This window comes from Oncorhynchus nerka, linkage group LG20 (genome assembly GCF_034236695.1).
Source record: "Oncorhynchus nerka isolate Pitt River linkage group LG20, Oner_Uvic_2.0, whole genome shotgun sequence".
In the NCBI taxonomy this organism is placed as follows: Eukaryota; Metazoa; Chordata; class Actinopteri; order Salmoniformes; family Salmonidae; genus Oncorhynchus; species Oncorhynchus nerka.
In genome coordinates this window covers 15,482,074-15,505,002 of record NC_088415.1, presented here as the reverse complement: position 1 = coordinate 15,505,002, position 22,929 = coordinate 15,482,074, and the positions used below count along the sequence as shown (strand labels likewise).

The 22,929-nt window shown below is 49.2% G+C and overlaps 1 protein-coding gene across 1 annotated transcript in view; it reads right to left on the bottom strand.

Moving 5' to 3' along the window:
- LOC115123110 (ERC protein 2-like) overlaps positions 1-22,929 on the bottom strand; it is a 513,551-nt gene that overhangs the window by 411,601 nt on the left and 79,021 nt on the right. The window contains exons 4-7 of the mRNA XM_065005262.1: positions 12,390-12,458; positions 11,016-11,060; positions 8,435-8,590; positions 1,295-1,462 (exon numbers count right to left, since the gene is read on the bottom strand). Of these exons, the coding sequence (XP_064861334.1) occupies positions 1,295-1,462; positions 8,435-8,590; positions 11,016-11,060; positions 12,390-12,458 (438 nt within the window). The remainder of the gene's footprint in view (positions 1-1,294; positions 1,463-8,434; positions 8,591-11,015; positions 11,061-12,389; positions 12,459-22,929) is intronic.

The following is a 22,929-nucleotide window of genomic DNA, read 5'->3' as shown; positions in this document are numbered from 1 at the left end:
TTTTCATAATAGGATAGATACTTGGTTTTCTAGTGTGGTCAAAACCATTCATCTTGGGGCCACGGGGGGAGCAGGGTTCTAAAATGCAATATTCCACGCAATTTTACTATTTATAAATATCAAAATAAAATTGCATGTGATATTGAATTTTGGAGCCCCGCTCCCCCTGTCGCCCCAAGATGAATGGTTTTGGCCACGCTATATATACAGACTAACAAAAAAATAAGAGAAAAGTATTCATCAGAAACTCTTTGCTGGTGTTTCTGATGAATAAACAATGCAATGCTGGTGGGTGGTAAGTTAAAAATAAAATCCAGCCCTGAAGAAATGTAGACTGAAAATGATTAGCATGTCATCTCATAGGGAAAAACAATGCATTGACACGGATTTCCCACTTCATACTTTGACTAACATTATGACTTATTGACTTAAATCGTTGTGCAACATCATGGGTGAGCTATGGGCATCGTGTTTCAGCTCCAGCTCTTGTGGGCGTTTAAGTATGATGTATTCAGCTCACCCCTACGCCAAAATTCCTTGCACATGTATAGACTATTAGCCCTAATTTCGGCCCAAATTGCTTCCTGTAATGAAGAGTGGACATCGTTAGTGAGCCGCTCTCCGCTGCCGCGCACAAAGATATCTAAAGTATCGCTTCCAACTCCACAGAAGTTTGGAGAAAAATGCTAACCTTCCCCCTCCTCACCCCCCACCTTATAAAATCATTAGACCCACAGACTTCAAAGACAGAGAGATGAAAACACTGCCAGTCTCCCTCAGACTCCCTCAGTTTCTCTCCTGCCAAGTCGCTCAAGATTTACTTAGAAATTGGACGTTGGTCCATGTCCCGAGGACATCCAGAGATGCCTTTAAAACTCGCCACTAGGGGCAACAGTGAGCGCTATTACCATTGAATAGGCTTGGGTTTTGCTATGGTGTTGTGGCCCAGTACCAGACACTCATTTAATTTGTTGGGGTTTCAATCCTTAACTGGGGGAGGAGCCGCATATGAAGAAGGAGGAGTGACAGTCGCAACTATGGGTGTCCAAATCACATCCACATTTTGACATTTGGAGCAACTTCGGAATTGAACGTTTGGAGAAACGTGGATAAACGTCAGAATCTGAGGTCAAATTGATCAACTCGTGAGCTTGTTGCTGTTTCTCCCAGACAGACCCAATGCACTAGGCCAGACAGACTACATGGAAGGCCCTGACTAGGTAGGATCTGCACAGGGCTCTCCCTAGCCTGCCAGCCTGCGTGTGTGTGTGCGCACTATTTTAAACACTCTCACCTCGGTCTGCAGTGTGGTAGAGCGTTGCTCCTTGGCGCTGAGTGATTCTTTGAGCACCTCTATGTGCTGTTTGCAGTCTGAGTTCTGGTTGGTCAGAGCATCCAGTTTGGTCTGTAGGGCCTGCATCTCTGATTCCTTCTTATTCAGCTCCTGCTTCTGCTGGTCTACCTGTCAGTCACAACACACACACGTTAAACATAATAAAATTCCTTAGCAATTCTGAATGGAGCAAAACCGAAAGCTCCTCAAAGACCTATTACACACAACTCAAACCCAGAACACATCAGACCAACACATAGAACACATCAGACCAACACTAGAACACTTCAGACCAACACATAGTACACTTCAGACCAACACATAGAACACATCAAACCAACACATAGAACACTTCAGACCAACACATAGAACACATCAGACCAACACATAGAACACTTCAGACCAACACATAGAACACATCAGACCAACACATAGAACACACACCTTCAGAGGACTGACGGGGGATATATGGAGAATCATGCTGATACAACATGCAGCTCAGGTTTGGTTGAGAGGTCAAATGTTTGTATTTTCTGCTCCAGAGAAAATATAGAATATCTTAGGTCAAAGTTTGGTAATTCTTCTTGCACTGTCAATTTGTGGATGTGACACATATCCTCCAACCTCCACAATCACCTTGGAGACGTTGTTGAGTACATATATACAACGTGGTGGGTAAACGTGGACGCACACACTCTCCAATACACACAGAGGGCCAAAAATGATTCATCCTCTAGAAGACTAGAGATGTTTCTCTATCCAAGACACACTCCTACTACTACAGGCCCCATGGAAACAACAGTCCAAACACCCAAACTGAGACAAGGAAAAACACTCATAGGGGGAGAAAAATTGTTCTGAGAAGTTGTATTGCACACAAATATCTGCAAGATTACTGATCGTTTTTGAAATTGTGTAATTGAAGGGAAAGAGCTGAAAGAACAGCACAGAATAACCACTAAGGAAATCAAATGGACCAGTTCGTATTTTGTCCCCCCTCTGTGTTTTTTCTGTGAGTGGGCTAGCTATGCGCACAAAGATTGTCATCTTCACTCCAGTGCCAAAAATGTGAGAGGTTGATTTCTGAGGGAGATTTGTTAATTGTGGTGCTCGGCGGGGAGCATGTCATGACTTTAGAATTCTGAGAGGGATAGAGAAAGCTGGGCCAACCACAGACGGGGATAGAGATGGAGAGAGAGAGAGAGAGAGAGAGAGAGAGAGAGAGAGAGAGAGAGAGAGAGAGAGAGGGATAGAGAAAGCTGGGCCAATCACAGACGGGGATAGAGATGGAGAGAGAGAGATAGATGGAGAGAGAGAGAGAGAGAGCGAGAGGGATAGAGAAAGCTGGGCCAATCACAGACGAGGATAGAGATGGAGAGAGAGAGGGATAGAGAAAGCTGAGCCAACCACAGACGGGGATAGAGATGGAGAGAGAGAGATGGCGAGAGAGAGAGAGAGAAAAACAGGAAAAAAAGAGAGAGAAGAGTAGAATGGGAGATATGAGAGAAGAGAGCGAGGTAAGACGGGAGAGTGGAGGGGGAAAAAAGGGAAACAGAAAGAGGAGTGTGTAATGGAGATGGGGAGAAGAGTAAAGAGAGAAAAAGAAACGGGAGAGATATGAACGAGAGAAGGTAAAAGAGGGGTACTTCTGCTGAGTGGTCAGCTATCCAGGGCGGGTGTCCAAGTGTGGTGGGGGGCCCCCGGCCCTGGAGGAGCCCAGGCCCACTGACACACGGCCTGATACCTATGGAGAAAAAACAACCACTAAGCTACACACCATCACTACCTTACACTGACCTAGCATCACTAAGCTACGCACCATCACTACCTTACATCACTAAGCTACACGCCATCACTACCTTACACTGACCTAGCATCACTAAGCTACACACCATCACTACCTTACACTGGCCTAGCATCACTAAGCTACACACCATCACTACCTTATACTGACCTAGCATCAGTAAGCTACACACCATCACTACCTTACACTGGCCTAGCATCACTAAGCTACACACCATCACTACCTTACACTGACCTAGCATCACTAAGCTACACACCATCACTACCTTACACTGACCTAGCATCACTAAGCTATACACCATCACTACCTTACACTGACCTAGCATCACTAAGCTACACACCATCACTACCTTACACTGACCTAGCATCACTAAGCTACACACCATCACTACCTTACACTGACCTAGCATCACTAAGCTATACACCATCACTACCTTACACTGGCCTAGCATCACTAAGCTACACACCATCACTACCTTACACTGACCTAGCATCACTAAGCTACACACCATCACTACCTTACACTGACCTAGCATCACTAAGCTATACACCATCACTACCTTACACTGACCTAGCATCACTATGCTACACACCATCACTACCTTACACTGACCTAGCATCACTAAGCTACACACCATCACTACCTTACACTGACCTAGCATCACTAAGCTACACACCATCACTACCTTACACTGGCCTAGCATCACTAAGCTACACACCATCACTACCTTACACTGACCTAGCATCACTAAGCTACACACCATCACTACCTTACACTGGCCTAGCATCACTAAGCTACACACCATCACTACCTTACACTGACCTAGCATCACTAAGCTACGCACCATCACTACCTTACACTGACCTAGCATAACTAAGCTACACACCATCACTACCTTACACTGGCCTAGCATCACTAAGCTACGCACCATCACTACCTTACATCACTAAGCTACACGCCATCACTACCTTACACTGACCTAGCATCACTAAGCTACACACCATCACTACCTTACACTGACCTAGCATCACTAAGCTACACACCATCACTACCTTACACTGGCCTAGCATCACTAAGCTACACACCATCACTACCTTACACTGACCTAGCATCACTAAGCTATACACCATCACTACCTTACACTGACCTAGCATCACTATGCTACACACCATCACTACCTTACACTGACCTAGCATCACTAAGCTACACGCCATCACTACCTTACACTGACCTAGCATCACTAAGCTACACGCCATCACTACCTTACACTGACCTAGCATCACTAAGCTACTTTAGTGAAGCATCTTGCACTGCCTTAGACCACTGCGCCACTCGAGAGCCCAATTTGCCCCTTATTCTTTTCTAAATTATTCAAGCTCTGTCAAATTGGTTGTTGATGATTGCCAGACGACAATTTTCAGGTCATAGAATTTCAAGCATATTTAAGTAAAGACTGTAACTTAGAGCATTCATTCACTTGGTAAACAACTCCAGTGTAGATTTCACTGTCTTCTTCGTAAACAACTCCAGTGTAGATTATTGTCCTGCTGAAAGGTGAATTCATCACCCAGTGTCTGGTGGAAAGCAGACAACCAGGTTTTCTAGGATTTTGCCTGTGCTTATTTCCATTCCGTTTCTTTTTTATCCTGAAAAACTCCCCAGTCTTTAACAATTACAAGTATACCCATAACATCATGCAGCCACCACCATGAATAAAAATATAGAGTGTGGTACTCAATAATGTCTTGTATTGGATTTGCCCCAAACCTAACACTTTGTATTCAGGAAAAAAAGTAAATTGTTTTGCCACATTTTTGGCAGTATTACTTTAGTGCCTTGTTGCAAACAGGATGCATGTTTTGGAATAGTTTCTATTCAGTACAGGTTTCCTTAGTTTCACTCTGTCAATTATGTTAGTATTGTGGAGTAACTACAATGTTGTTGATCCATCCACAGCCATTAAACTCTAACTGTTTTAAAATCACCAAAATCCCTGAGCAGTTTCATTCCTCTCTGGCAACTGTAAGGAAGGACGCCTGTACTCTATCTTTGTAGTGACTGGGCGTATTAATACACAATCCATAGTGTAATTAATAACTTCAGCATGCTCAAAAGGATGTTCAATGTCTGCTTTTTTATCCATCTACCAACAGATGCCCTTCTTTGCGAGGCATTTGAAAACATCCTTAGCCTTTGTGGTTGAATCTGTGTTTGAGGGACATTACAGATAATTTTATGTTTGGGGTACAGAGATGATGTAGTCATTCAAAGATCAAGTTAAAAAGTATTATTGTACACAGAGTCCATGCAACTTATTATGTGACCTGTCAAGTAAATGTTTACTCCTGGACTTATTTAGGTTTGCCAGGACAAAGGGGTTGACTACTTATTGACTCAAGACATTTCAGGGCTTCATTTGTAATTAATTTCGAATACTTAAAAAAATACATAATTCCACTTTGACATTATGGGGTATTGTGTGTAGGCCAGTGACACAACATCTCAATTGAATCCATTTTTAATTCAGGCTGTAACACAACAAAAATGTGGAAAAAGTCAAGGGCTGTGAATACTTTCTGAAGGCACTGTACACAGGATAGTATACTACTAGGTCAGGCCTGGTGGGGGCTTTGATCCAGATAAACAGCCCAGTGAGGAGCAGAGGAAACCAAAGACCCAGAGAGGCTGTCCTGTCCCTTCATCAGAGCAGCCTGTCCTCCTCTTATCAATGTCCCCCTATTTGATTCCTCCTCAGCTCACCACCAACCTCCCACGCGCTGAAAGACCATGTCCCAGGGAGATACTGTAGATGAGGGATACATGTGATAAATATGACTCTGTGTGTGTGTGTGTGTGTGTGTGTGTGTGTGTGTGTGTGTGTGTGTGTGTGTGTGTGTGTGTGTGTGTGTGTGTGTGTGTGTGTGTGTAGAAAGACGAGGCGTCTGACACCAAACTCCAACCGTCAGTATGATGTATATCATTCCAGGTCAGTCTTCATGAGGAGAGAGCTCCTTCCTCTGCTGTTGTTAGCTCATAGCCGTCTGTCAAAGCCCCATTCATAAAAACATCCCTTTATGATTGCATCAGAAACTTCCCCAATGCACTGTCAAATGGGGCTACAAAGACCCCCATTAACAAATCAAACAAACATTTTCAGATGAAACGCTACTCATCGACCCCGGGCCATCACAGACACTCGCACAGAGCTCTGAAACCCAACTCTGATGTTATTAAACCACTAGCCTTTCATATACCTCCATTCATCACCACATAAAGCAATTAGAGCGGACGTTCCCATTCAAAGAAATGCTTTATGTTGATACACCGGTGGAATATTGGATGTACCATTTAGAGTACAGTATTATTATTGATGCTTGGAGTTTACTGGACAGCATGTGTGAGTGTGTATGTATGAATAAACCAGTAGAGAGCGCTTGCACCAGAGAAATTGGACCTTGCTCTTATAAAACTGCAGCTTCCTGTCTGACAAAGGAAGTAGTGCAAATGGACACCATCGCCTGTAAACCGATATGGTGTTTTCCATGGAGAGCTGGAGGAGAAGCAAAAGCTGAAGCCGAAAAGCTGTGCCATGGCGGCGACAAGAAGTGAAGACAGTTTGTTGATATAGTTGGTTCAGTCGAGATCTTTCCAAAGTGAGTGACGGCTCTTCTGGGTCTCGGCTGAAAAGCCAGAAAGTTTTGACAAGAGACAGTAGAAACACAGAGGTTTCGCTCAGACAACAGTAGAGGCAGAGTACAGGTGATGTGATACCTTGCAGTACACATACAGTTGAAGTCAGAAGTTTACATATACCTTAGCCAAATACATTTAAACTCAGTTTTTCACAATTCCTGACAATTAATCCTAGTAAAAATTCCATGTCTTAGGTCAGTTAGGATCACCACTTTATTTTAAAGAATGTTAAATGTCAGAATAATAGTAAAGAGAACGATTTATTTCATCTTTTATTTCCTTCATCACATTCCCAGTGGGTCAGAAGTTTACATAAACTCAATTAGTATTTGGTAGCATGGTCTTTAAATAGTTTAACTTGGGTCAAACGTTTTGAGTAGCCTTCCACAAGCTTCTCACAATAAGTTGGGTGAATTTTGGCCCATTCCTCCTGACAGAGCTGGTGTAACTGAGTCAGGATTGTAGGCCTCCTTGCTCGCACACACCTTTTCAATTCTGCCCACAAATTTTCTACAGAATTGAGGTCAGGGCTTTGTGATGGCCACTCCAATATCTTGATTTTGTTGTCCTTAACCCATTTTGCCACATCTTTGGAAGTATGCTTGGGGTCATTGTCCCTTTGGAAGACCCATTTGCGACCAAGCTTTAACTTTCTGAATGATGTCTTGAGATGTTGCTTCAATATATCCACATAAATTTCCTCCCTCATGATTCTATCTATTTTGTGTAGTGCACCAGTCCCTCCTGCAGCAAAGCACCCCCACATCATGATGCTGCCACCCCGCTTCACGTTTGGGATAGTGTTCTTCGGGCTTGTAAGCCTCACCCTTTTTTGCACTTTTCGCACCAAAGTACGTTCATCTCTAGGAGACAGAGCGTGACTCATTCCTGAGAGGTATGACGGCTGTGTGGTCCCATGGTGTTAATACTTGCATACTCTTGTTTGTACAGATGAACGTGGTACCTTTAGGTGTTTGGAAATTGCTCCCAAGGATGAACCAGACTTGTGGAGATCTACAATTTATTTCTGAGGTCTTGGCTGATTTTTTTTTATTTTCCCACGATATCAAGCAGGTACACCTCCAATTGACTCAAATGATGCCAATTACCCTATCAGAAGCTTCTAAAGCCATGACATCATTTTCTGGAATTTTCCAAGCTATTTAAAGGCAATCAATTTAGTGTAAACTTCTGACGCACTGGAATTGTGATACAGTGAATTATAAGTGAAATAATCTGTCTGTAAACAATTGTTGGAAAAATGATTTGTGTCATGCACACAGTAGATGTCCTAACCGACTTGCCAAATGTGGTTGAAAAACGAGTTTCAATGACTTCAACCTATGGTTAAGATGCAGTGGATGGGACTGGAGATGAGATGTTCTACCTTGGTCTTCATGAAGCTGAAGTAGACACATACAGTAGAGACATGGTCGTGACATGCAGAGGCCAGTAAATGAGAAAACATAGACACATGCGCAGTTAACAGTGCTGTTGACGTGATACTTGGCTTCTTCACAACCATGCAGCAGTGACATACACAACCATAGCAACATGCGGAGATGTCAAGCAGAGTGACTCTACACCAGTGAGTATCTCGCTACCTGTTTCTTCATGAACTTGGAGTGGCTTTTGTAGACCTCCATGTGTTTGAGTTCATCCAGGCGTTCGCCAGGGTGGAGCAGCCCGCTGGTCTTCATCAACTGGACCTCATCCTCCAGGTCTCGGATGTTCCTCTCCAGAGACGATATCTTAGTGTCCTACAGTACATACAGCAGCCAAGAGGGGGAGACACCCACGTCAGCCACAGACATGATGGTTTGTAAAAGGTGTGAATAGAAAAGAGGTAGTCGAGAGAGCAAGGGTAGACACAGTCTGCCTCTCAAAGTTGATGTTTAATAAAGGGTTGATCACAAAAATGATAAACAGAAAAGAGAACAAGAGACAGGAGTGCAGGCAGACATGACGCCGTGCCCAGAGACACACAGAGAGCTAAATGGGACAGTGTGAGTGAGATAGATACCAATCTATATTATTAGCTGAAAAGACAGATGTGTTATAGCGCTAGACTGACACACAGACAAAAGCAGATCCCTGTCCTAGCTAGAACATACAACTGAACCAGTGACTGGCCTGAATAGGAACGGGTGGATAAAGGCCAGAGTTCTGTATAGCGACAAAGCAGGTTGTATTTGTTCTGAACCAGTGACTGGCCTGAATAGGAATGGGTGGATAAAGGCCAGAGTTCTGTATAGCGACAAAGCAGGTTGTATTTGTTCTGAACCAGTGACTGGCCTGAATAGGAATGGGTGGATAAAGGCCAGAGTTCTGTATAACGACAAAGCAGGTTGTATTTGTTCTGAACCAGTGACTGGCCTGAATAGGAATGGGTGGATAAAGGCCAGAGTTCTGTATAGCGACAAAGCAGGTTCTATTTGTTCTGAACCAGTGACTGGCCTGAATAGGAATGGGTGGATAAAGGCCAGAGTTCTGTATAGCGACAAAGCAGGTTGTATTTGTTCTGAACCAGTGACTGGCCTGAATAGGAATGGGTGGATAAAGGCCAGAGTTCTGTATAGCGACAAAGCAGGTTGTATTTGTTCTGAACCAGTGACTGGCCTGAATAGGAATGGGTGGATAAAGGCCAGAGTTCTGTATAGCGACAAAGCAGGTTGTATTTATTCCGGCGTGCACAGTATCTATGAGGGAACGGGAAAGGTCCTGAGCTTGTTGAGCTCCATAAGATCAGACACACGTTAAATGGTAAACCTTGGAGAAGACGAGAAGGTAATGGAATAAATGGAAGCAGATTGTATGATGGCATCGGTAGAAACCTCAGTCTGCATTCAACCATCTGACCTCCATTACTACAACTCTACTGACATCCTCCACAGACGCCCCAACATACACTATGGTATACTGCATACACACACACACGATTTTACATCCTGCATGCCTACACCCAATTCACAAACCTATGCTCACACACACATCCACCCCACACACACACACCCCTTGCCTCAAGCTAGTCTTTGTGTTACAGTCTGTGTGTTACAGTAGCTATATGAATACACATGCAGAGAAAGACACACAAAGCAGACGAATCCAGAGCAGCAACACAGCAGCAGCAACGTGCATCATTTCATGTGTTCCTCTCAAATCTGACAAAACACACCATGTACAGAAGCCACACAGAGATTACACACCAATAAACCAAGGAAGTGAAAATAACCTATACAGAAAATAGTGGGTCATACTCAACACAAAGAAAGTTCCAGTTTTGGCAAAACGTGATTGTAAAGGCCATTTCCAACACATTAATTATGATTTCTACCCCATGTTCAGTTCATTTTGGGATGCAGAATATCATCATGATTTATTCCGAACTGTCTGGGGTTAGAAACCAACGTGCAGGAAGAGAATAGTGACGGACACACAGGTACAAATCACAGCCTGCAGTAGAGACAATACACATTGAGGATTGATAAAGACTGTATTACACACTGTAGAGGTGTGTCATGTATTGAGGTTAGATAAAGACTGTATTACACACTGTAGAGGTGTGTCATGTATTGAGGTTAGATAAAGACTGTATTACACACTGTAGAGGTGTGTCATGTATTGAGGATTGATAAAGACTGTATTACACACTGTAGAGGTGTGTCATGTATTGAGGTTAGATAAAGACTGTATTACACACTGTAGAGGTGTGTCATGTATTGAGGATTGATAAAGACTGTATTACACACTGTAGAGGTGTGTCATGTATTGAGGATTGATAAAGACTGTATTACACTGTAGAGGTGTGTCATGTATTGAGGATTGATAAAGACTGTATTACACACTGTAGAGGTGTGTCATGTATTGAGGATTGATAAAGACTGTATTACACACTGTAGAGGTGTGTCATGTATTGAGGATTGATAAAGACTGTATTACACACTGTAGAGGTGTGTCATGTATTGAGGATTGATAAAGACTGTATTACACACTGTAGAGGTGTGTCATGTATTGAGGATTGATAAAGACTGTATTACACACTGTAGAGGTGTGTCATGTATTGAGGATTGATAAAGACTGTATTACACACTGTAGAGGTGTGTCATGTATTGAGGATTGCCATGAGAGGAAAATTGAGAAGATTAGACGAGGGATGAGGAACAACCACTGTTACTACTACTGTACCTGCCAGATAACATCAGGATCAAAACAGAAAGGGGGTGCTGTGGTCTGAAATCACACAACACAAATACACACGTCTCAGACCCTCATTACAACACATGTCTCAGCACCAACAACATAACACACACATTGCCACAAACAACAAAATAAAACACTAATTACAACATTGCACACATTTTATTCACTCAGAAGTCACAACACTTGCTCGCATGACTAAAACACAGAACCTTACACACAGAACCTTACACACAGAACATAATACACAGAACATAACACACAGAACCTTACACACAGAACTTTACACACAGAACCTTACACACAGAACATAACACACAGAACATAACACACAGAACATAATACACAGAACATAACACACAGAACCTTACACACAGAACATAACACACAAAACCTTACACACAGAACATAATACACAGAACATAACACACAGAACCTTACACACAGAACCTTATACACAGAACATAACACACAGAACATAACACACAGAACATAACAAACAGAACCTTACACACAGAACATAACACACAGAACCTTACACACACTCTGTGTACCAACCTCTAACCATCACCATAGAAAACATCTGACTCTAATCTGACTGGTTCTTCTGCTTATATCAATGTTTATTTGATTGTTTCCCTCTACTATTCCCTCAGCAATGAAGAACTAAAGCCACTTCCTCCTCCTAAAATGTGCGATCTTTAAATGGGAGGACAAATGGTAAAATGTGTGAAAAATAACTGTGGTTTAGCAATAAACCACACTTGGTAGAGGCATGTGCTGAATTAAAACAAAGTGTGTGTGTGTGTGTGTGTGTGTGTGTGTGTGTGTGTGTGTGTGTGTGTGTGTGTGTGTGTGTGTGTGTGTGTGTGTGTGTGTGTGTGTGTGTGTGTGTGTGTGTGCTTGCATGTGGAGTCAACTGCATTTTTCACAGCTCCTACTGACTTCAAAGGCCTGAGATGAGAGTGAAAGCTTCCATATGTGACATTTGAAACAAATTGAATAAGTGCTCTACTCTGGATGGGCCAATATGTCTTTCCCTGGACACGGACCCATATAGACCCTAGTCAACACACAATCACTCTTAAACTGGTGTGTGTGTGTGTGTGTGTGTGTGTGTGTGTGTGTGTGTGTGTGTGTGTGTGTGTGTGTGTGTGTGTGTGTGTGTGTTTGTGTGTTGTAACAATGTGTATGCTCGTTTGTAATGTGATCTTTCCTGAATTCAGTGAGATAATCAACTGTGCTCACCTTACAGGCTATCAATATTTCACTCTGTTTCACTATGAAACTGATACCAGATCATTAGATGAACTACTGTTGCCGTCTGACTTAAATGTGGGCCTATCAACAAGTAAGACTTACCTTCATATCAATGACAGTCTGCAGGGCCTTAGTCTTGGTGGGGTCCTGCTGGCTCCTCCTGTGCAGCTCCTGAGGAGGAACCCGGTAGAAGTAAGCTTGACGACTCATCATCTTACCACATACACCACTGGCAGAGTATATCTGTCTCGGTCTGTCCATTCTTTCTCCTCTCATTCTATGTCTCACACCTTCTCTCCATTTTTCTCTTCATCTGTTATTTCTGTGATAATCTCTCACTCGTCAGTAAGCTTCCTCACTATCAAGTGCTCTTGTTCGCTCCTTCTCTCCCTGTCCTCCTGCTCCTCTTCGCTCCTTCTCTCCCTGTCCTCCTCCTCTTCTTTCAGTCTGTCTCCCTCCTCTTCTCTCAGTCTTTCTCCCTAGTTAGTTTAGGAAGAGAAGATTGCTGAAGGTGCTATTGCTAACAGAGCTAAAAGTAGGAGACGCTACAGGTGTATCTCTCTCGCTTGTCTCTCGGTTTCTCAATCTCTTTGTGTTTTGTCTCTCTCTCGCTCCCTCCCGCTCTCCTCTGTCTTTCTCTAACATGCTAAAGCATTCGCTTAGCAACACTTTCAGCTAGCACATGCGCAATCTGCAAGCTTCTGCTATCAATAATTAATGGAAACACAGACACACATGCACACACAGCTATGCCAGTTAAACTCACAATATTTATTTTCACGTTGAACAGGGAGTAAGGGACAGATGAAGATCCATTAAAATAAATGTCACTCAAACAAGTATGGGCACTGTTCATATATCTCTGTAATGTTCTTGTTCACAAGGATAGCGCCGAGTTCAGACAGGTACACACACAACACTCACTCACACAAAGATATGCAATTCTAGCACTACTCTTAGACCACAGTAGCACTACTGAAGTCACTACTAAAGTCACTACTGATGTCAATTGAATCAGTGTACAACAGGTAGTAGCATCATATTAAAGTGAAGAACCTCAGAAGGCCTGGAAGAGGCAGGACACCACATTGTCCCAACAAGACAGAGGTCAAGACAAAACACAGACACACAAAGATGGAAAGACAGATGTATTTGAATACCAAAATACATACAAGGTACATAGCGGGGACAACTAGTGTTAGAGAGGATGTCCAGAGAACAGAGGCAGTTCCAGGTGGTAGAAGAAAAGTCAGGAAGAGTTGAGCTCTATGAAGACCCCTCACCAGACCAGACCAGACCCCTCACCAGACCACTCACCAGACCACTCACCAGACCACTCACCAGACCAGACCCCTCACCAGACCAGACCCCTCACCAGACCACTCACCAGACCAGACCCCTCACCAGACCAGACCCCTCACCAGACCAGACCCCTCACCAGACCACTCACCAGACCACTCACCAGACCAGACCCCTCACCAGACCAGACCCCTCACCAGACCAGACCCCTCACCAAACCAGACCACTCACCAGACCAGACCCCTCACCAGACCAGACCAGACCCCTCACCAGACCAGACCCCTCACCAGACCACTCACCAGACCACTCACCAGACCAGACCAGACCCCTCACCAGACCATACCACTCACCAGACCAGACCCCTCACCAGACCACTCATCAGACCAGACCCCTCACCAGACAAGACCCCTCACCAGACCACTCACCAGAACAATCACCAGACCAGAGCACCCACCAGACCACTCACCAGACCACTCCCCAGACCAGACCCCTCACCAGACCACTCACTAGATCACTCACCAGACCAGACCACACACCAGACCACTCACCAGACCAGACCCCTCACCAGACCACTCCCCAGACCAGACCACTCACCAGATCACTCACCAGACCAGACCCCTCACCAGACCACTCCCCAGACCAGACCACTCACCAGATCACTCACCAGACCAGACCACACACCAGACCACTCACCAGACCAGACCCCTCACAAAACCCCTCACCAGACCAGACCAGACCCCTCACCAGACCATACCACTCACCAGACCAGACCAGACCCCTCACCAGACCACTCATCAGACCAGACCCCTCACCAGACAAGACCCCTCACCAGACCACTCACCAGAACAATCACCAGACCAGATCACCCACCAGACCACTCACCAGACCACTCCCCAGACCAGACCCCTCACCAGACCACTCACTAGATCACTCACCAGACCAGACCACACACCAGACCACTCACCAGACCAGACCCCTCACCAGACCACTCCCCAGACCAGACCACTCACCAGATCACTCACCAGACCAGACCCCTCACCAGACCACTCCCCAGACAAGACCAGACCACTCACCAGATCACTCACCAGACCAGACCACACACCAGACCACTCACCAGACCAGACCCCTCACAAAACCCCTTACCAGACCAGACCAGACCCCTTACCAGACCACTCACCAGACCAGACCCCTCACCAGACCACTCCCCAGACCAGACCAGACCACTCACCAGACCAGACCCCTCATCAGACCACTCACCAGACCAGACCATTCACCAGACCAGACCACTTACCAGACCAGACACCTCACCAGACCCCTCACCAAACCACTCACCAGACCAGACCTCTCACCAGACCACTCACCAGAGCAGACCCCTCAACAGACGCCTCAACAGACCACTCACCAGACCCCTCACCAGACCAGACCATTCACCAGACCACTCACCAGACCGGACCAGACCCCTAACCAGACTATTAACCAGACCCCTCACCAGACCACTCACGAGACCACTCACCAGATGACTCACCAGACCATTCACCAGACTAGACCACTCACCACACCAGACCACTCACCAGAACACTCAGCAGACCAGACCATACCAGACTCCTCACCAGACCAGACCAATCATCAGAACACTCACCAGACCAGACCCCTCACCAGACCACTCACCAGACCAGACCCCTCACCAGACCCCTCACCAGACCCCTCACCAGACCCCTCACCAGACCAGACCCTTCACCAGACCAGACCCCTCACCAGACCACTCACCAGACCACTCACCAGACCAGACCACTCACCAGAACAATCACCAGACCAGACCACCCACCAGACCCCTCATCAGACCACTCACCAGACCAGACCAGACCCCTCACCAGACAACTCACAAGACCAGACCAGACCCCTCACCAGACCACTCACCAGACCAGACCCCTCATCAGACCACTCACCAGACCAGACCAGACCACTCACCAGACCCCTCATCAGACCACTCACCAGACCAGACCATTCACCAGACCAGACCACTCACCAGACCAGACCCCTCACCAGACCAGAGAATTCACCAGACCAGACCATTCACCAGACCCCTCACCAGATCAGACCATTCTCCAGACCACTCACCAGACCAGACCAGACCCCTCACCAGATCCCTCACCAGACCACTCACCAGACCAGGCTATTAACCAGACCCCTCACCAGACCTCTCACGACACCACTCACCAGACCAGACTATTAACCAGACCATTCACCAGACCAAACCACTCACCAGACCAGAACACTCACCAGAACACTCACCAGAACACTCACCAGACCAGACCATAGCAGACCCCTCACCAGACCAGTCACCAGACCCCTCAACAGACCAGACCAATCATCAAAACACTCACCAGACCAGACCCGTCACCAGACCCCTCACCAGACCAGACCACTCACCAGAACACTCACCAGAACACTCACCAGACCAGACCATAGCAGACCCCTCACCAGACCAGTCACCAGATCACTCACCAGACCAGACCACACACCAGACCACTCACCAGACCAGACCCCTCACCAGACCACTCCCCAGACCAGACCACTCACCAGATCACTCACCAGACCAGACCCCTCACCAGACCACTCCCCAGACCAGACCAGACCACTCACCAGATCACTCACCAGACCAGACCACACACCAGACCACTCACCAGACCAGACCCCTCACAAAACCCCTTACCAGACCAGACCAGACGCCTCACCAGACCACTCACCAGACCAGACCCCTCACCAGACCACTCCCCAGACCAGACCAGACCACTCACCAGACCAGACCCCTCATCAGACCACTCACCAGACCAGACCATTCACCAGACCAGACCACTTACCAGACCAGACACCTCACCAGACCCCTCACCAAACCACTCACCAGACCAGACCCCTCACCAGACCACTCACCAGAGCAGACCCCTCAACAGACGCCTCAACAGACCACTCACCAGACCCCTCACCAGACCAGACCATTCACCAGACCACTCACCAGACCGGACCAGACCCCTAACCAGACTATTAACCAGACCCCTCACCAGACCACTCACGAGACCACTCACCAGATGACTCACCAGACCCCTCACCAGACCATTCACCAGACTAGACCACTCACCACACCAGACCACTCACCAGAACACTCAGCAGACCAGACCATACCAGACTCCTCACCAGACCAGACCAATCATCAGAACACTCACCAGACCAGACCACTCACCAGACCAGACCCCTCACCAGACCCCTCACCAGACCCCTCAACAGACCAGACCCCTCACCAGACCAGACCCCTCACCAGACCACTCACCAGACCACTCACCAGACCAGACCACTCACCAGAACAATCACCAGACCAGACCACCCACCAGACCCCTCATCAGACCACTCACCAGACCAGACCAGACCCCTCACCAGACCACTCACAAGACCAGACCAGACCCCTCACCAGACCACTCACCAGACCAGACCCCTCATCAGACCACTCACCAGACCAGACCAGACCACTCACCAGACCAGACCCCTCACCAGACCAGAGAATTCACCAGACCAGACCATTCAACAGACACCTCACCAGATCAGACCACTCACCAGACCAGACCAGACCCCTCACCAGATTCCTCACCAGACCACTCACCATACCAGGCTATTAACCAGACCCCTCACCAGACCTCTCACGACACCACTCACCAGACCAGACTATTAACCAGACCATTCACCAGACCAGACCACTCACCAGACCAGAACACTCACCAGAACACTCACCAGAACACTCACCAGACCAGACCATAGCAGACCCCTCACCAGACCAGTCACCAGACCCCTCAACAGACCAGACCAATCATCAAAACACTCACCAGACCAGACCCGTCACCAGACCCCTCACCAGACCAGACCACTCACCAGAACACTCACCAGACCAGACCATAGCAGACCCCTCACCAGACCAGTCACCAGATCACTCACCAGACCAGACCACACACCAGACCACTCACCAGACCAGACCCCTCACCAGACCACTCCCCAGACCAGACCACTCACCAGATCACTCACCAGACCAGACCCCTCACCAGACCACTCCCCAGACCAGACCAGACCACTCACCAGATCACTCACCAGACCAGACCACACACCAGACCACTCACCAGACCAGACCCCTCACAAAACCCCTTACCAGACCAGACCAGACCCCTCACCAGACCACTCACCAGACCAGACCCCTCACCATACCACTCCCCAGACCAGACCAGACCACTCACCAGACCAGACCCCTCATCAGACCACTCACCAGACCAGACCATTCACCAGACCAGACCACTTACCAGACCAGACACCTCACCAGACCCCTCACCAAACCACTCACCAGACCAGACCCCTCACCAGACCACTCACCAGAGCAGACCCCTCAACAGACGCCTCAACAGACCACTCACCAGACCCCTCACCAGACCAGACCATTCACCAGACCACTCACCAGACCGGACCAGACCCCTAACCAGACTATTAACCAGACCCCTCACCAGACCACTCACGAGACCACTCACCAGATGACTCACCAGACCGCTCACCAGACCATTCACCAGACTAGACCACTCACCACACCAGACCACTCACCAGAACACTCAGCAGACCAGACCCCTCACCAGACCACTCACCAGACCCTCACCAGACCCCTCACCAGACCCCTCACCAGACCAGACCCCTCACCAGACCACTCACCAGACCACTCACCAGACCAGACCACTCACCAGAACAATCACCAGACCAGACCACCCACCAGACCCCTCATCAGACCACTCACCAGACCAGACCAGACCCCTCACCAGACCACTCACAAGACCAGACCAGACCCCTCACCAGACCACTCACCAGACCAGACCCCTCATCAGACCACTCACCAGACCAGACCAGACCACTCACCAGACACCTCATCAGACCACTCACCAGACCAGACCATTCACCAGACCAGACCACTCACCAGACCAGACCCCTCACCAGACCAGAGAATTCACCAGACCAGACCATTCACCAGACCCCTCACCAGATCAGACCATTCTCCAGACCACTCACCAGACCAGACCAGACCCCTCACCAGATCCCTCACCAGACCAGGCTATTAACCAGACCCCTCACCAGACCTCTCACGACACCACTCACCAGACCAGACTATTAACCAGACCATTCACCAGACCAGACCACTCACCAGACCAGAACACTCACCAGAACACTCACCAGACCAGACCATAGCAGACCCCTCACCAGACCAGTCACCAGACCCCTCAACAGACCAGACCAATCATCAAAACATTCACCAGACCAGACAAGACCAGACCCCTCACCAGACCAGACCAATCATCAGAACACTCACCAGACCAGACCCCTCACCAGACCACTCACCAGACCCTCACCAGACCCCTCACCAGACCCCTCACCAGACCAGACCCCTCACCAGACCACTCACCAGACCACTCACCAGACCAGACCACTCACCAGAACAATCACCAGACCAGACCACCCACCAGACCCCTCATCAGACCACTCACCAGACCAGACCCCTCACCAGACCACTCACAAGACCAGACCAGACCCCTCACCAGACCACTCACCAGACCAGACCCCTCATCAGACCACTCACCAGACCAGACCAGACCACTCACCAGACCCCTCATCAGACCACTCACCAGACCAGACCATTCACCAGACCAGACCACTCACCAGACCAGACCCCTCACCAGACCAGAGAATTCACCAGACCAGACCATTCACCAGACCCCTCACCAGATCAGACCATTCTCCAGACCACTCACCAGACCAGACCAGACCCCTCACCAGATCCCTCACCAGACCACTCACCAGACCAGGCTATTAACCAGACCCCTCACCAGACCTCTCAGACCCACTCACCAGACCAGACTATTAACAGACCATTCACCAGACCAGACCACTCACCAGACCAGAACACTCACCAGAACACTCACCAGACCAGACCATCAGCAGACCCCTCACCAGACCAGTCACCAGACCCCTCAACAGACCAGACCAATCATCAAAACACTCACCAGACCAGACCCCTCACCAGACCCCTCACCAGACCAGACCACTCACCAGAACACTCACCAGACCAGACCACTCAGACCCCTCAGACCAGTCACCAGACCCCTCAACAGACCAGACCAATCACCAAAACATTCACCAGACCAGACAAGACCAGACCCCTCACCAGACCATGCCCAAGTCCAGACCCCTCCAGACCCCTCACCAGACCAGACCCCTCACCAGACCACCCACCAGACCCCTCACCAGACCATTCACCAGACCAGACCCCTCACCAGACCAGACCAGAACACTCACCAGACCAGACCCCTCACCAGACCCCTCACCAGACCAGACCATCACCAGACCACTCACCAGACCAGACCAGACCCCTCACCAGACCACTCACCAGACCACCACCAGACCAGACCCCTCACCAGACCCCTCACCAGACCAGACTCACCAGACCAGACCCCTCACCAGACCCCTCACCAGACCACTCACCAGACCAGACCCCTCACCAGACCAGAACCTCATCAGACCACTCACCAGACCAGACCCCTCACCAGACCACTCACCCAGACCAGACCACTCACCAGATCACTCACCAGACCAGACCCCTCACCAGACCACTCCCCAGACCAGACCAGACCACTCACAGATCACTCACCAGACCAGACCACACACCAGACCACTCACCAGACCAGACCCCTCACAAAACCCCTTACCAGACCAGACCAGACCCCTCACCAGACCACTCACCAGACCAGACCCCTCACCAGACCACTCCCCAGACCAGACCAGACCACTCACCAGACCAGACCCCTCATCAGACCACTCACCAGACCAGACCATTCACCAGACCAGACCACTTACCAGACCAGACACCTCACCAGACACCAAACCACTCACCAGACCAGACCCCTCACCAGACCACTCACCAGACCAGACCCTCACCAGACCCACTCACCAGACCACTCACAGACCCCTCAACAGACGCCTCAACAGACCACTCACCAGACCCCTCACCAGACCAGACCATTCACCAGACCACTCACCAGACCGGACCAGACCCCTAAACAGACTATTAACCAGACCCCTCACCAGACCACTCACGAGACCACTCACCAGATGACTCACCAGACCCCTCACCAGACCATTCACCAGACTAGACCACTCACCACACCAGACCACTCACCAGAACACTCAGCAGACCAGACCATACCAGACTCCTCACCAGACCAGACCAATCATCAGAACACTCACCAGACCAGACCCCTCACCAGACCACTCACCAGACCCTCACCAGACCCCTCACCCAGACCCCTCACCAGACCAGAACCCTCACCAGACCACTCACCAGACCACTCACCAGACCAGACCACTCACCAGAACAATCACCAGACCAGACCACCCACCAGACCCCTCACCAGACCAGACCAGACCCCTCACCAGACCACTCACAAGACCAGACCAGACCCCTCACCAGACCACTCACCAGACCAGACCCCTCATCAGACCACTCACCAGACCAGACCAGACCACTCACCAGACCCCTCATCAGACCACTCACCAGACCAGACCATTCACCAGACCAGACCACTCACCAGACCAGACCCCTCACCAGACCAGAGAATTCACCAGACCAGACCATTCACCAGACCCCTCACCAGATCAGACCATTCTCCAGACCACTCACCAGACCAGACCAGACCCCTCACCAGATCCCTCACCAGACCACTCACCAGACCAGGCTATTAACCAGACCCCTCACCAGACCTCTCACGACACCACTCACCAGACCAGACTATTAACCAGACCATTCACCAGACCAGACCACTCACCAGACCAGAACACTCACCAGAACACTCACCAGACCAGACCATAGCAGACCCCTCACCAGACCAGTCACCAGACCCCTCAACAGACCAGACCAATCATCAAAACACTCACCAGACCAGACCCGTCACCAGACCCCTCACCAGACCAGACCACTCACCAGAACACTCACCAGAACACTCACCAGACCAGACCAGACCAGACCCCTCACCAGACCAGAACCCTCATCAGACCACTCAAGACCAGACCAGACCAGACCCCTCACCAGACCAGACCACTCACCAGACCAGACCAGACCAAGTCACCAGACCACCCTCACCAGACCAGACCACTCACCAGACCACTCACCAGACCACTCACCAGACCACCCACCAGACCCCTCACCCCCTTACAGACCACTCACCAGACCTCTCACCAGACCACTACCAGACCCTCACCAGACCACTCACTAGACACTCACCAGACCAGACCACTCACCAGACCAGACCACTCACCAGACCATTCACCAGACCAGACCACTCACCAGACCAGACTCACCAGACCAGACCCCTCACCAGACCACTCCCCAGACCAGACCCACTCACCAGACACTCACCAGACCAGACCACACACAGACCACTCACCAGACCAGACCCCCTCACAAAACCCCTTACCAGACCAGACCAGACCCCTCACCAGACCACTCACCAGACCAGACCCCTCACCAGACCATTCCCCAGACCAGACCAGACCACTCACCAGACCAGACCCCCTCACCAGACCACTCACCAGACCAGACCATTCACCAGACCAGACCCAGACCAGACACCTCACCAGACCCCTCACTCACCAGACCAGACCCCTCACCAGACCACTCACCAGAGCAGACAACAGACCACTCACCAGACCAGACCACACAGACCAGACCACTCACCAGACCAGACTCACCAGACCAGACCCCCAGACCAACCCTCACCAGACCAGACCACTCACCAGACCAGACCAGACCAGACCTCACCAGACCACTCACCAGACCAGACCAGACCCCTCACCAGACCACTCACCAGACCAGACCCCTCACCAGACCACTCACCAGACCAGACCACCCCTCACCAGACCACTCCCCAGACCAGACCAGACCACTCACCAGACCACTCACCAGACCAGACCACACACCAGACCACTCACCAGACCAGACCCCTCACAAAACCCCTCACCAGACCAGACCAGACCCCTCACCAGACCACTCACCAGACCAGACCCCTCATCAGACCACTCACCAGACCAGACCACCCACACCAGACCACTCACCAGACCAGACCCCTCACCAGACCACTCACCAGACCAGACCATTCACCAGACCAGACCACTCACCAGACCAGACCCTCACCAGACCCCTCACCAGACCAGACCACTCACCAGACCAGACCCCTCACCAGACCACTCAGACCATTCACCAGACCAGACAACAGACCAC